Source organism: Cyprinus carpio, chromosome A15 (genome assembly GCF_018340385.1).
Source record: "Cyprinus carpio isolate SPL01 chromosome A15, ASM1834038v1, whole genome shotgun sequence".
NCBI lineage: Eukaryota > Metazoa > Chordata > Actinopteri > Cypriniformes > Cyprinidae > Cyprinus > Cyprinus carpio.
This window is the reverse complement of record NC_056586.1, coordinates 14,138,786-14,154,425: the sequence shown is the minus strand read 5'-3', so window position 1 is coordinate 14,154,425 and position 15,640 is coordinate 14,138,786. Positions and strand designations below refer to the sequence as shown.

General features: G+C 39.8%; 2 protein-coding genes across 2 annotated transcripts; both read left to right on the top strand.

The window, feature by feature from the left end:
- Window positions 1-1,671: 1,671 nt before the first annotated feature.
- LOC122147697 lies at window positions 1,672-3,005 on the top strand. The gene is made up of 4 exons (XM_042771128.1): window positions 1,672-1,893; window positions 1,966-2,122; window positions 2,602-2,756; window positions 2,829-3,005. The coding sequence occupies exons 1-4, from the start codon at window positions 1,687-1,689 to the stop codon at window positions 2,988-2,990; spliced, it is 681 nt and encodes a 226-aa protein (XP_042627062.1). The 5' UTR covers window positions 1,672-1,686; the 3' UTR covers window positions 2,991-3,005.
- A 1,305-nt stretch (window positions 3,006-4,310) lies between these two features.
- LOC109078896 (pregnancy zone protein-like) lies at window positions 4,311-7,718 on the top strand. The gene is made up of 7 exons (XM_042771129.1): window positions 4,311-5,517; window positions 5,630-5,751; window positions 5,867-5,976; window positions 6,060-6,120; window positions 6,481-6,693; window positions 6,818-6,964; window positions 7,108-7,718. The coding sequence occupies exons 4-7, from the start codon at window positions 6,079-6,081 to the stop codon at window positions 7,249-7,251; spliced, it is 546 nt and encodes a 181-aa protein (XP_042627063.1). The 5' UTR covers window positions 4,311-5,517; window positions 5,630-5,751; window positions 5,867-5,976; window positions 6,060-6,078; the 3' UTR covers window positions 7,252-7,718.
- Window positions 7,719-15,640: the final 7,922 nt, after the last annotated feature.

Below are 15,640 nucleotides of genomic sequence, written 5' to 3'. Positions count from 1 at the left end.
TTACAGTTTTGATGGTGTTTCATGTCAGATGATCGTGTTAGATTACATGTGTTAGTATCTGTTGTTTCTTTTTCTACTTCACTTGTGTTTTCTGGAAATTCTCTACAGAAGATGTGTACTAGCACCCTTTACCACATAAAAATGAAAACATGGATTCTTGGAGCACAAGTATAGCTCAAATATAATATAGTATTGGCTCCCAAACTCTGGAATAGCCTTCCTGATAATGTTCGGGGTTCAGACACACTGTCTCTGTTTAAATCTAGATTAAAAACACACCTCTTTGGCCAAGCATTCAAATAATGTATCTCATAATTTTGGACTGCAGTTATATCTGATCAAATGCGCATTATTATTATTTAACTTGGGTTAAACTAATTAATTTTACTTGGCTGGAACAGCAGCTACGCTAATTATGTCTCTATTTGTTTCTCTGTTTTGCCACAGGATTTACATCCCGTGGTAACTAGGATTTACACAAGCTCCAGTCTGGATCCAGAACACCTGAGAAGAGATGATGTCAACCCCTCAGAGGACCTCAGATGATGCTAACCCAGAGACAACATACAGAACTACCTAATTTTGCTATAGGTTTGATTGCATAATTGCTGTTAATAGTGTTAATCATCTGTTTGTTTACATCTTTTATTGATTTTTCCATACATTTCTGCCGTATGCACATAAACTGACAGTCACCACTGATAAGCTACTACTAAATATTGTAGAAACTTAATTTTACTTAATTTCTGAGAAGTACATAAAAAGTAAACTAAAAGCATACTTTCCTATTTTTAGTTTAAAAGAAGTATACTAATAGCACACTTGAATTAACTTCTTTTTTGTAAGGGTAAACAGGGCGAGCAGGTCAATGACCAAGGCTTTTCACAGACTGCAACAAACATGATGATGAAACAATATCATTACAAACTAATCATTACAATCTTATGTATTATGATATGTTTCTATGTTTATATACATTTTATATTGTTTATGTTTCACAGTATAAACAGATATATATGTATCAGCTTTGCATCTGAGTCAATAAACTTTCACACTGGGTGATCTCTGACACTAATTACTTTTTTTTTTTTCTTACAGAATTTAAATGATCCATATTGTGCATGATCTTAGAAGCAGTAGTTCAGGAATGTCTTGAGATCTTTGCACAGTGGCCCAAAGCACTAATTGGGAAGACATGTTTAGTAATGATCTGATATTAGAGTACTAGGATTAACAAAAGTGAAGGGAACTCCAGAAATTAATCATTAATTGAATGCAAATAATTTCTCAAAAGCTTTTTTGGGAAGAATGCCCTTTGAAATAAAGTCACAGTTGAAGTGTTGTTCATAGTGTTCTGCACGATCAGCCTTCATCATGAGGGCTCATCAAGGGCTCCTTCTAGTTTCTTAAGCCTCAGCGCTGTAAGAAATTTTGTTTTGTTTCTTTGTGAAATTAGCACTTGCATAGGATCCTTAAAATGCTGAAAGTGTGCTCCACTATACCATGCAAAAATTTAATTTACAAATACTTTTAGCACTTTTAGCTTAAACTGAAGTGCAGGAAGTTCTACAATATGTATTTAAATACAAAAGTGGCAGAACTGTTTAAAACATTTTTGTCTTTGATTATGTCTGAAACTTGGGCAAGCATATCTCTTTATGCTTTTAAAGCACTAATTGGGAAGACATGTTTAGTAATGATCTGATATTAGAGTCTTTCATGGTGACGTTTCCTGCAGTGATCGAGTCGGGATCTGAGGCCAAACTGTGTGCAAGTCTTCTCAAGCCCAATGAAAGCCTTGTCATGAACATTTATCTGGTTCATGGTGACCAGAGCACTTTACTGCTACAGGAGAAAGCTGAAGAAGAGTTTCACAGCTGCTTTAACTTTCAGGTTTGCCAGCAAGAAAAGTGCATTCACATGTCATTGAACATTTTAGATTTGAAATAACACGTCTCCCAACAGACACCTCTGGTAGAAGCAGAATCAGTGCAGACAATGAAGGTAGAACTTCAGGGGAAGAACTTCAAGATGACTGAAGAGAGAAAAGTCGTGTTCAGACGTTACAACCCTTTGACTTTCATCCAGACTGATAAACCCATCTATATTCCAGGACAGACAGGTGAGCTGTGAATTTTTGAAATTAAAGTTCAGTGAATACTAAGGTTGTTTAATTTGTTTCACACTGTTGATGATATTGTTTTAACGGGATGTCATTACATTTACATTTAGTCATTTAGCAGACGCTTTTATCCAAAGCGACTTGCAAATGAGGACAATGGAAGCAATCAAAAACAACAAAAGAGCAATGATATATAAGTGCTATAACATGTCTCAGTTAGCCTAAACACAGTATACGTAGTAAGGGCTTTTAAATAATATAATAAATAAAAAGAAAACAGATAGAATAGAAAAAGAATAGAGCAAGCTAGTGATAGAGGTCTTTTTTATAATTGTATAATAAATGAAAAGAAAAATAGATAGGATACAAAAAGATTAGAAAGGTAGTTACATAGTTACACAGGGAAAAAGTTGGGAATTGGGAAGACATGTTTAGTAATGATCTGATATTAGAGTCTTTCATGGTGACGTTTCCTGCAGTGATCGAGTCGGGATCTGAGGCCAAACTGTGTGCAAGTCTTCTCAACCCCAATGAAAGCCTTGTCATGAACATTTATCTGGTTCATGGTGACCAGAGCACTTTACTGCTACAGGAGAAAGCTGAAGAAGAGTTTCACAGCTGCTTTAACTTTCAGGTTTGCCAGCAAGAAAAGTGCATTCACATGTCATTGAACATTTTAGATTTGAAATAACACGTCTCCCAACAGACACCTCTGGTAGAAGCAGAATCAGTGCAGACAATGAAGGTAGAACTTCAGGGGAAGAACTTCAAGATGACTGAAGAGAGAAAAGTCGTGTTCAGACGTTACAACCCTTTGACTTTCATCCAGACTGATAAACCCATCTATTATTCCAGGACAGACAGGTGAGCTGTGAATTTTTGAAATTAAAGTTCAGTGAATACTAAGGTTGTTTAATTTGTTTCACACTGTTGATGATATTGTTTTAACGGGATGTCATTACATTTACATTTAGTCATTTAGCAGACGCTTTTATCCAAAGCGACTTACAAATGAGGACAATGGAAGCAATCAAAAACAACAAAAGAGCAATGATATATAAGTGCTATAACATGTCTCAGTTAGCCTAAACACAGTATACGTAGTAAGGGCTTTTAAATAATATAATAAATAAAAAGAAAACAGATAGAATAGAAAAAGAATAGAGCAAGCTAGTGATAGAGGTCTTTTTTATAATTGTATAATAAATGAAAAGAAAAATAGATAGGATACAAAAAGATTAGAAAGGTAGTTACATAGTTACACAGGGAAAAAGTTAGAGGGTCAAATAAAGATGGAAGAGATGTGTTTTAAGCCGATTCTTGAAGATGGCTAAGGACTCAGCTGCTCGGATTGAGTTGGGCAGGTCATTCCACCAGGAGGGAACATTTAATTTAAAAGTCCGTAAAGTGACTTTGTGCTTCTTTGGGATGGCACAATCAAGCGATGTTCACTTGCAGAACGCAAGCTTCTAGAGGGCACATAAGTCTGAAGTAATGAATTTAGGTTAAGGGGTGCAGAGCCAGTGGTGGTTTTGTATGCAAACATCAATGCCTTGAATTTTATGCGAGCAGCTATTGGTAGCCAGTGCAAATTGATACATAGAGGTGTGACGTGTATTCTTTTCGGCTCATTAAAAATTAATCTTGCTGCCGCGTTTTGGATTAATTGTAAAGGCTTGATAGAACTGGCTGGAAGACCTGCCAAGAGAGCGTTGCAATAGTCTAGCCTGGACAGAACAAGAGGTTGAACAAGGAGTTGTGCAGCATGTTCGGAAAGAAATGTTGAATAAAGCAAATCTGCAGGAATGGACAGTTTTAGCAATGTGGTCTGAGAAAGTTAGCTGATCATCAATCATAACTCCAAGGTTTCTGGCTGTTTTTGAAGGAGTTATGGTTGATGTGCCTAACTTGATGGTGAAATTGTGATGAAACGATGGGTTTGCTGGAACCACAAGCAGTTCTGTCTTGGCAAGGTTGAGTTGAAGGTGATGGTCCTTCATCCAGCAAGAAATGTCTGTTAGACAAGCTGAGATGCGAGCAGCTACCGATGGATCATCAGGATGGAATGAGAGGTAGATTTGAGTGTCTTCAGCATATTAATGGTATGAAAAGCCATGTTTCTGAATGACATAACCTAATGATGCCATGTAGACAGAGAAGAGAAGTGGTCCAAGAACTGAGCCCTGAGGCACCCCAGTAGTTAGATGTTGCAATTTGGACACCTCACCTCTCCAAGATACTTTGAAGGACCTATCTGATAGGTAAGACTCAAACCACCGGAGTGCGGTTCCTGAGATGCCCTTCGTCAGTAGGGTTAGTGAAAGAGCATTAGCACTGTGGGGCACAACAGATATAGCCCACAGTAGCCACACCTCAAACCACTGGCTGTTTCATGCTGCTTGCTTTATCTGAATCTAACAATGCTAGAAAAAGTATAAGGAGCTTATAATCTTAAAATTATTTGTTTTAATTGTGAAATGTATCATATTTACCCCTAAACTGAACTACTATATGTTTAAACTGTTACTCATGCAGGGGCGTAGTCATAATTTCACAAGTGAGGGGGACAGAAATGTCAAACGTTATAATACTTAATTTTTTGGGTCTAATTAAATGGTTTTATTTCTTATCCTCTTACTTTTAATTGGCTAAGAAATCAAATACACTGCTGGAGGTAAAATTTTTTATTCTATAATATTTATTCATGATATTTTCCTAATGGCAATTTTAATTGTAACAATTTTTTTTTTTCACAGGATAAGGCAGAAAATATATTTGATAGTTTCTATACTGTAATCATTGTCAATCAGCACTACAAAATTCGGATACTTTATTACCTGGAGATGACTTGAGAAACAACCGACTTGAGTCGCAACCGTGTGTTTTTTGTTTTCACATTTCATCAGTAAAAATGCCTTTGTCCATTTTAGGGATTTCCTGGCACGTCATAAGTAATTACTTCTATGAGTCCGTTTTGGACCTCCAGCTTCAAATATGAATGAAATATACAGTACACTGCATGAGAGTGTTTAGCCATCCATAATGTTCACATCGCCTCAGTTTGTATAAAGCTCCAAAAGAAATAAGTTTTGGTGATAGCGACATGAATATGGAGGTTTGTTGGAAGCAAGTGAAGGGTTCTTCGGTTTTATTGCATTAAACTTCGAAAAATACAATAATAATAATAATAATAATAATAATAATAAAAAACATTTATTTTTTTATTGTAATATCCTAAATCAGTATTTCAAAAGTGTAACACAAAGCTTGTACTTCATAGATACACATTTGGACAACCAGTGGCAGGTAAAGCAAGGGTGGAAGTATGCCGGGAACTTTTGAGATATACTACTCAAACAGACTTGATTTCACCATGTTTGGTTGAAACTACTGAGGTGTGAGACTGTATTATTGTGTGTTGTGTTGAACTGAATTTATGAAAACATTTTCATCATATGGTCTTTGTAATGGATGTTTTTTATGGATGTGTTTGTACTCTACCAACAGATGAGTGAGATGGGCTGTGCCTCCTTTACTTTGGACACATCAGTCTTTTTTTAACTCTACAAATGAGAGATTCCTAAAAAGACATCTTACTGTAAAAATGAATGTAACAGAAGAAGGGACAGGTGACCAATCCAAGTAGAACTCGTTTGGATCGAAAAAAAAAATATATATATTTTTTGTTAATATTAATATTAGCATTAATATTAGACAATTTTATCAAATTGTTTGTTTTCCCAGAAAACACCATGGGGAAATCTGAAACTATAATTCTAACAAATGAAAGTCGTAAAGCTAAATTTGATGAGCTACCTGAAATTTATGAGCATGGGTCAGTTATACAGGGGAAAGTATGTCTTATTTCTTTCTTACATTATTAGTTGGCTGTATTGAAATATAGTCAGATTTTTTTTTTTTTTTTTCTGTTGAATAGATCAAACTTGCACATTTAAATGGAGCACCTCTTTAAAACAAAGAAGTTTATCTTTTGGAAGGTAAAAGTTGGTCCACAGAACTGCTCTTAAATCTCACTACAGACAGCGATGGACTGGCCAGCTTCTCTCTTAACACATCTAGTCTTTATGAATTTACAAAGCCTTACTTCCCTTCTGAACTAAAAACAGTTCAGCTACTCCATACACCCCAACACTAAGTGAACTGATTATAGAGAATATTGAGCAACCATTACAGTGATGCTGAGTTTACAGTAACCATCAAGTATTATTTTGTTGGAGAGACTGTTGAAGAATTCAATACTGACTTTGTCTATATAGTGAGCACAATTGCTGCATGTTCATTTTCTATGTACAGTATTACAGTGATCCTCTGGTATTCATCTCATCTGTCTGTTTCAGGTCTTGTCCAGAGGAGTGATCTTTCATCATGGATCTGACAAGGTTGATGTGAAGACTTCTAATGGAGCAGCAAGTGGCACAGTGTCGTTCAAACTGTCTGTTGGTACAGATCTGGCTCCTACAGTGCAGATTCTGGCCTACTGTGTTCTACCCAGTGAAAGTGTTGTTGCTCGTAGCAGAGATTTTACAACTGAGAAGTGTTTCAAAAACAAGGTATACAAAAAGTTCTGGGATAATTGAGATATTGCTGTCTTTAAACCTCATTTTAACACCACAAAATGGCTCCATTTTCATCATAGCAGCACAAAAATGGCACATCCTACTGTTGTCATTACAGGTTTCACTACAGTTTTCTCCTGCTAAAGCAGTTCCTGGTGAGAAAAACACTCTCCAGCTCTCAGCTCAGCCTGGTTCACTGGTTCTCAGTGCTGTAGATCTGAGCATCCTGACCATGGAGTCAGGAAAACGTCTGGATACTGATAAGGTTTAATTGTGTAGCTTACATTGTTAAAATGAGAAGTCTAACTTTAAAAAGCCTTCTACATAACAAAAGTTTGATATTTCCAATGACAAGTCTTTAGAATTGTGTATTTAATCAATGGTAAATGTTTTTTAATCTCATCACAGGTCTTTAACCTGCTGCCATTACCGGCTGTTTCAGGTTATCCTCATAATGCTGTGGATACACCAGAGTGCCTGGAAGTTAGACCTTGTCGGGATGTGTCACTAGACCAGGTTTATGACAGCTTGAGGGTAACAAACTGCTCATAAAATTGTTAAAGTTACTAATGAAGAGGAGAAAGTATTATATAATGAAAATAAAGATAAAAAAAGATAGTATTTTAGTACTACATCATACCCAAGGAATATAGATTTTTAATTTACTTTGTTTTTACTATTCAAGCCTTATATTAAATCTCATGTAGTTTCTAATTGCCGTTTGACAGAATGTGGGATTAAAAATGGCAACAGATTTGCCTGTGAGACAACCCCTTTGTCTGAGATACTATGGCGTAACTTATCACAGAAGTTTTCAATTGCTACATTTACTTGAAATTTGTAATATGATGAATGTTTTGTTGTTAAATTTAGGTCTTATTGCAGAAATTGTTTAAGGAACCTAAAATCATGTGACTATCACTTTGTCCTGCTGTTGTTGAAATAACAGTTTTACTTAGTATTAAAGGGATAGTTCACCCAAAAATGAAAATTATGTCATTAATGACTCACCCTCATGTCGTTCCAAACCCGTAAGCCCTCCGTTCATCTTCGGAACACAGTTTAAGATATTTTAGATTTAGTCCGAGAGCTTTCTGTCCCTCCATTGAGAATGTATGTACGGTATACTGTCCACGTCCAGAAAGGTAATAAAAACATATTCAAAGTAGTCCATGTGACATCAGAGGGTCCCGTTAGAATTTTCTGAAGCATCGAAAATACATTTTGGTCCAAAAATATCAAAAACTACGACTTTATTCAGCATTGACTTCTCTCCTGGGTCTGTTATGAGCGCCTTCACAGCACATCCGGTTCGCGAACGAATCACTCGACGTAACGATGTAACGGATCTTCTTGAACCAGTTCACCACATCGAACTGAATCGTTTGAAACGGTTCGCGTCAACAATAAGCATTAATCCACAAATGACTTAAGCTGTTAACTTTTTTAACATGGCTGACACTCCCTCTGAGTTCAAATAAACCAATATCCCGGAGTAATTCATTTACTCAAACAGTACACTGACTGAACTGCTGTGAAGAGAGAACTGAAGATGAACACCGAGCCGAGCCGAGCCGAGCCAGATAACGAACGAAACATTGACTCGTTCTCGAGTCAAGAACCGTTTCTGTCGGACGCGTCCGGTTCGAGAACCGAGGAGCTGATGAGTACTGCGCATGCGTGATTCAGACTGACACACAGCGCGTCTGAACTGAACTGGTTCTTTTTGGTGATTGATTCTGAACTGATTCTGTGCTAATGTTATGAGCGCGGGTAAACCGAAGGCTTGAATCAAGGGCAATCATTGCCAATGAAGTCATTACGTCGAGCTCAAAAGAACTGGTGAACCGTTTTCTTCAACCGGTTTATTGAATCAAACTGTCCGAAAGAACTGGTTCGCGCAGAGAAGAACAGAACTTCCCTTCACTACCGGTGATCCGAATACCGATGCAACCGGTTCTTGACTCGAGAACGAGTCAATGTTTCGTTCGTTATCTGGCTCGGTTCAGTCATGTTTGAGTAAATGAATTACACCGGGATATTGGTTTATTTTGACTCAGAGGGAGTGTCAGCCATGTTAAAAAAGTTAACAGCTTAAATCATTGGTGGATTAATGCTTATTGTAGACGCGAACTGTTTCAAATGATTCAGTTAGATTTGGTGAACTGGTTCAAGAAGATCCGGTTACATCGAGTGATTCGTTCGCGAACCGGATATCACTAAACTACAGTGCTGTGAACGCGCTCACAACAGACAACGCTGAATAAAGTCATAGTTTTTGCTATTTTTGGACCAAAATGTATTTTCGATGCAGAAAATTCTAACGGACCCTCTGATGTCACATGGACTACTTTGAATATGTTTTTATTACCTTTCTGGATGTGGACAGTATACCGTACATACATTCTCAATGGAGGAACAGAAAGCTCTCGGACTAAATCTAAAATATCTTAAACTGTGTTCCGAAGATGAACGGAGGTCTCACGGGTTTGGAACGACATGAGGGTGAGTCATTAATGACATAATTTTCATTTTTGGGTGAACTATCCCTTTAACAACTGATATCTAAAAAGGATTCAGATGCATAAACAAAAAGAGTTTTAGATGAGTAAATGCATAAATAGACTGATGCTGGAATTCAATAAGAATCAGTTTTTATAAGCTGAGAGCACTGGTTCTTTGCACATGTGCATTAGTCATTTATTCATTCATTTATATTCATATAGGTTTGCCAACAAACATGAATTAGAAGGATCTGCTCAACCCCTCCCTAGCACCGCCCATGAATATAGTAAAAGAGGATTTACATTTCTTCCATTTGCATGTATAAATGTGGTATTTACAGACCAAATTTACCATGTCCACTGTCAGAAAAAAAGGAAATTCAATATATTATCAAAAACAGGGTATTTTCTAAAACTAAGGGATAAATATTAGCCTACTATTTTTCACTGAAAGCTTATAAATGATAAATCACAGGACAGTGGTGAATTTTTTCCTGCACTCCTGAATGTTTCTATGTGCACGTGATCTGTCCGTTATGTGTGAGCAGTGAGCTTGTGTGTTGTGTGTGTGCATGCATGCAGTGTAGCAGCACATTAGTTTAGAGCAGAGATTAGCTACCTGTACAATAAACTGTTTAAAATGTGAATTCACCCAGTCAGTTTTGATTATCCACATGCTACAAACAAACATGCCTGAGATATAACTTCTTGCACTTGTCCATCGCCGTCATTATAACCTTCAGCTTCTTTCTGATTTGAGTAATCCACATATCTGTCAAATTAGCGAATGATGTTTAATGCATGTATTCTTGATGAAATGCAGTTATATTATAGGCTGTTGGCATTAATTGTGCTCGTTATGAAGCGGTAGTGGAGTGCTCTCGGAGTGCCTGAAAACTATGACGCCCCGACTTTCAAAAAATCCACTCCTCTATACGCTCACTCTGCCAGGAACAGAAGAACAAATTAAAACCTCTACTGTAAAAATGCCCATGTGAATATATTCTAAACAGGAATTTTTATCAAGTCTTTTTAAATTTGGGGCAACAACATCACCAGATATTTAGCAATAAAAATCACCAACATGCTTAAACTCTGCACATTTCATTTCATTTCATTTTTTTTCACCAATTTAATGGATCCTTGTAATTTTTTTTTCAAAAAAAAGTAATGACCCAATACATTTTAAACATCTCGTTCCCTCAAGGAACCATGGTAGCATGCGTAACCTGAAACGTTCCTCTTCAGGAACTCGAGCTGCGTCAAACGCTATGAGGTCAGAGGATTCATGGGCCAGGTTGATAACCTCAACTATCCAACGGCTAATGGTCTGCTTAGTTGCAGGGAGACCCCTTTTGGGAGGACAATGGCATACGAGCAGTTGGTCCGTCCTTTTCCATAGGGTAGCTCTGTGGACGTATGTGTCCAGCACTCGAACTGGACACATACAATTAAGCTTCTTCTGGTTGGGCTCCCAGAAGGGAGGAGGACAGAAGGCCTGCAGCACTATCGGTTGTGGTGTGACAGAGGGAACCTTTGGAACATAATCCGCTCGAGGGGGTAGAAATGCTTTAGCAATGTCGGGGGCAAAGTCAGGATGAGTAGGGACCACTGAGAGGGCCTAATGGTCTCCAACTCTCTTTAGAGAAGTAATCGCCAACAGGAAGGCATATAGTCAGACATAGTCTGATATCTCCTCAATCAGCTTGAATGGAGCTTTACAGAGAGCCTCTAACACCACAACCAAGTCCCAGGGGGGAACACAGGACCGTACTGGAGGCCTCAGCCTCAGCGCACCGTGGAGGAACTGTGTCACTAGGGGGTGTCTACCCACTGACTGGCCACCGAGGGGGACATGGTAGGCCGCAATGGTTGCCACGTTAACTTTTAAGGTTGAGTGGGTCAACCCTGCAGAGAACCTGGCTTGTAAAAACTCCAGAACTGTACCAACTGGGCAGTTAGCTGGGTCAAGCTGGCGGTTTCGGCACCATGAGGTGAAGAGTTTTCACCTCATGGCATACAGTTTCCTCGTTGAGGGAGCTCTGGATTGGAGGATGGTCTCAACAACCTCGGTTGAAAGACCGGATGCTATGAGCTGTGCCCCCTCAGGGGCCACACCCAGAGTTTCCACAACTCCGGGCGTGGGTGAATTATTGTACCCCGCGCCTGGAATTTCCCATGGAGAGCCATCGAGAAGTAAGATCAGATCTGAGAACCATTCTCAGCCCGGCCAGAACGGGCTACTAATAACAGCCAAACCCCATCTCGGCGTACTCTTGCCAGAACTCCCGGGAGCAGAGCGATCAGGGAAAAGGTGTACAGACAAAGCCTCGGCCAAGTCTGCACCATAGCGTCCAGTCCCAGGGGAGCCTGATGAACTAGAGAGAACCAGAGGGGGCATTGCGATGTCTCCTGAGTCGCAAAGAGGTCCACCAGAGCCTGGCTAAATATTCTCCATATCTGCTTCACCACCTCGGAGTGAAGTATCCATTCCACGCCTAGATAAGTGGTCCTCTGTAAGGGAGAAAGCACACTTTTCTTGTCATTCAGTCTCAAACCCAGCTACCCCATGTGGGCAAGAACGACATGTCGATGTTGAACTGCCATCTGCTCCGACTGAGCTAAAATCAACCAATCGACGATATAATTTAGTATGCGGATGCCCTGGAGTCGCAGTGGAGCCAGAGCAGCATCCACACACTTTGTAAAGATGCGGGGTAAGAGTGCAAGGCCGAATGAAAGTCCCCGAAAGCAAACATCAGAAACTTCCTGTGTTGGGGAAGGATGGAGACATAGAAGTATGCGTCTTTGAGATCTATCGTGACAAACCAGTACTCTGACCTGATTTGAGATACAACATGCTTGATGGTGAGCATTTTGAACTTCAGTCGCATGACTGGGTGGTTCAATTAATGCAGATCTATGATCGGACGCAACCCCCCATCCTTCGTTGGATCTATGAAATACCGTCTGTAAAACCCGGATTCCCTCTTGTGAGAGGGACCACCTCGATGGCCTCCTCCCTTAATAGGGTATTCACATTCTGTTCCATAACCAGAGCCGGCTCGGGTCCGACCAAAGTCGGAATAACCCCGTTGAATCTCGGCGGTGGAGATCCAAACTGAATGCGATTTATCTACCTTGTGCAGGACCCATTGAGATACATTTGGCAGTAGATTCCACGCTGCTAAATAATGTACTAAGGGAATCAGTCTCTCGAGACTGACCTCTGGTGTTATCGAGGCAGCTAGATCGTTGCCCTGAAGTGGAGCACCGGCAGGGGGGCAACCGCACTAACTGTTTTAGAGACCACTGAAGGGGTAGAAAGCCTCTCAGCTCTGCTACGCTCGCGGGCAGAAAAAACTGAGAGCAGTGCTCGCTGGAAGCCGCCACACCCTGGAGCTCTGGCGGGGTTGGCAGACTGATTTCCCGAGGGCACTGAGGCAAGATGGGAACTGTGTGATGCAGTGTACGCCGCTCTACCCCAGTAGGGGCCGCCCTCTGAAGTCCTAACCCCTTCTGTTTTTGAGCATTGCGGTATGAGGAGCTGGTATGCGGAGGGGACATCTCCCGCCCAGATGCCCCATGAGAGCTACGAGGGAGGAACTTTTGGAACACCGCAGCTTGCTTACGTGCCTCCTGGTACTTGTTGACGACCGAGTTGACGGCGTCGCCAAACAGGCCAAAAGGCAGCAGCAAGGTGTCGATGAGGCAGACCCTGTCCCTTTCTTTCATGTCAATGCCTATCCGCGGCCACCATAGCTGCCATCGACCGCCCGATGGCACGAGCGTTCTCTTTGGTGGCGTGGAGGAAGAGATCAGTGGTCCGCCTTAGCTCTGAGATGTTTTCAGACTTGATCTCCTCTTCCTTGTCAAGCTCTTTCAGCAGGTCAGCTTGGTACGCCTGTAACACAGCCATTGTGTGCAGACATGCACCAGCCTGACCCGCTGCCTCATACCCTTTGCCCACCAAAGCCGAAGTTGTAGCAAAGCTAAGACAAAGCAAAGGGGCGATAGCAGATCACGCTTCAGATTGTGTGTTCCTCCGTGCCCGCCCTTGAGGGAGCAGACTCAGCATGCTTTGCTCCCAAGCAGACCACGGACAGACTTTGTGTATCCCCGCTCATAATGTAGCACGGGCAGGGAGGAACACACAATCTGAAGCGTGATCTGCTATCGCCCATATGCTTCATCTTAGCTTTGCTTTTTGACATTGTGGAGCTTATGAGGACAGACAACACCAAATAAGACTCACAAGACAGACTGATAACACATGCACTCACAGAGCGCTTGCTGAAAGACAAGAAAGCTGATGCCAGCTGCGCAGCACATGCTTTTACAGCTTCCTGGTCACTTATGTCACCCCGCCTGTGATGTCACGCCCTTCCATTGGACAGATTGCACATGATATTCAGAGTCACTCACACTGAAGGCATTCCCCATAGCGTTCGATGCATCTCGAGTTCCTAAAGAGGAACTGTTTTTACAAATTTTCATTTTTATATTGAACCAACATCATAAGTCAATGCTCTCTCAGCGATCAATAATACTGCCAGTCAAGCAAATAGACAGGCTGTGACGAGTCAGTAGCTTGATGATCCATCTGCAGTTTATTTGACAAAGGCAGTAAAAAGCAGTGGTATAGGAAATCCAACAGTAGACACAGTCCAGTGAACGAGCAGAGAATCTGGGCAGGCGGCAAGCAAACACAGTCGATAAACAGGCTAAAGGAGTCAGGGCAGGCAGCAAGAATCAAAACACGAGAAAAACAGTCCAAGACAATACACAGGTAGGCAGAATAACAGAACACGCTCAGAAATGATAACCAGGGATGATCAAGACTTCGCACAAAAGAGCAGATTAGAGTGCCTTAAACAGTGTGTGAGTGTGTGTGATAATTGATGACAGGTACAGGGTGATTAGTACTAGGTATGGAGGCTGATGGGAATTTGAGTCCAAATGAGGTGGTTAATACTCAGGTGACTCATTTTCTAAAACAGGCATAATAGTTCAGTTTAGCTGTTTATTCAACAACTGTTCCAAACCAATTTGGCAACAAAAATCAGTATCATGTACAGGGCTGGATTTACCTCATATTGTGACATACAGTAGGCTAAATAATTTTTTGCTGTCATCCAGAAACCTTCTATTAGTAGTTAGTATTATGGGCAATTTTTTTATTTTTTTTGCCTTTATTTAACCAGGAGAGAACCTCACTGAGATTAAAAATCTCTTTTACAGGAGTGATTTTAATGTGTTTGGTAGGTGGAGTGTTTTTTTTGATTTGATTTTTTTATTTTTTTTAACAGTAAGATATCAATAAATTACAGCACTAGAAGCATTTTCAAATCATTAAATCATTTTCCACTGCACACAAAAGTGTTTTAAAATTACTAAAAGGCACCAACTGATTTAGCCGCAATTTCGTTTGAAGAGAGTTCCAGTCTGATGGTGCAGCATATTCAAAAACAGTTTTACCTAGATTAGTTCGAGCTGAAGGTACATGAAGATTATAATAAGACTGGGAATGCAATGAATAGTTACCAACTACTTTTTGTTGAATCAAACAACAGAGATAGGATGGCAAAAAAAAAAAAAAAAAAACATAATTGCTTTGTAAATCAATAAGTACCAATGCATTTTCCTTCGAACAGCAAGTGAAGACCAGGCAACTCTATTATATAATGTACAGTGATGTGTAGAAAATGTATAATCCGTAATAAATCTTAAGGCACCGTGATACACAGCTTCCAAGGAGGCAAGAAGATAAGAGGCGGCATGCTGATATACTACATCCCCAGGTACTTATACTCTGACACTAATACGATCAGTTTCCCTTGCAGAGTTTGGAGAACAACAGAACTATCTAAAGAATATCTAGAATTTGATAACCACGTAAATTTTGTTTTCTCAACATTTAAGACCAACTTTAAAGTAAAAAGCCTTGCTTGAATAATATCAAATGCTGATTGTAAATCATCCAGAGCTTGCTGTTGTGTAAGAGCAGAAAAATAGATGACAGTGTCATCTGCATATAAGTGGAACCTTGCTTTTTCAATATTTACTTCTAGACAATTTATATATATAGTAAATAATAATGGCCCCAATACAGATCCTTGGGGGACTCCCATACCCACTTCCATTAAGTCTGATTTGATACCTTCCACTTGCACACATTGAATTCTCTTTCCTTTAAATAAGCATTATACCACAAGACTACATTGTCTGATACACCAACACTTCTAAGCCTGTCTAACAAAATCTCATGGTCCACTGTATCAAATCTTTAGTTAAATCAATAAAAAGACATGCACAGTGGTGTTTTTCATCTAGGGACTCCACAAGTTTATTTAAGACTTTTAAAACAGCCGTAATGGTGCTGTGTTTTTTACGAAATCCTGATTGGTTGATAGACAAAAGTTTATGAGTGTGTAAAT

Excerpts from the sequence above, each read along its gene's own strand:
- LOC109078896 (XM_042771129.1), top strand. The coding sequence starts at position 6,079 with ATGGAGCACCTCTTTAAAACAAAGAAGTTTATCTTTTGGAAG. Across the intron at positions 6,121-6,480 it reads AGAAGTTTATCTTTTGGAAG|GTCTTGTCCAGAGGAGTGAT; the intron begins GTAAAAGTTGGT and ends TGTCTGTTTCAG. Across the intron at positions 6,965-7,107 it reads AACGTCTGGATACTGATAAG|GTCTTTAACCTGCTGCCATT; the intron begins GTTTAATTGTGT and ends ATCTCATCACAG.
- LOC122147697 (XM_042771128.1), top strand. The coding sequence starts at position 1,687 with ATGTTTAGTAATGATCTGATATTAGAGTCTTTCATGGTGACGTTTCCT. Across the intron at positions 1,894-1,965 it reads ACAGCTGCTTTAACTTTCAG|ACACCTCTGGTAGAAGCAGA; the intron begins GTTTGCCAGCAA and ends GTCTCCCAACAG. Across the intron at positions 2,757-2,828 it reads ACAGCTGCTTTAACTTTCAG|ACACCTCTGGTAGAAGCAGA; the intron begins GTTTGCCAGCAA and ends GTCTCCCAACAG.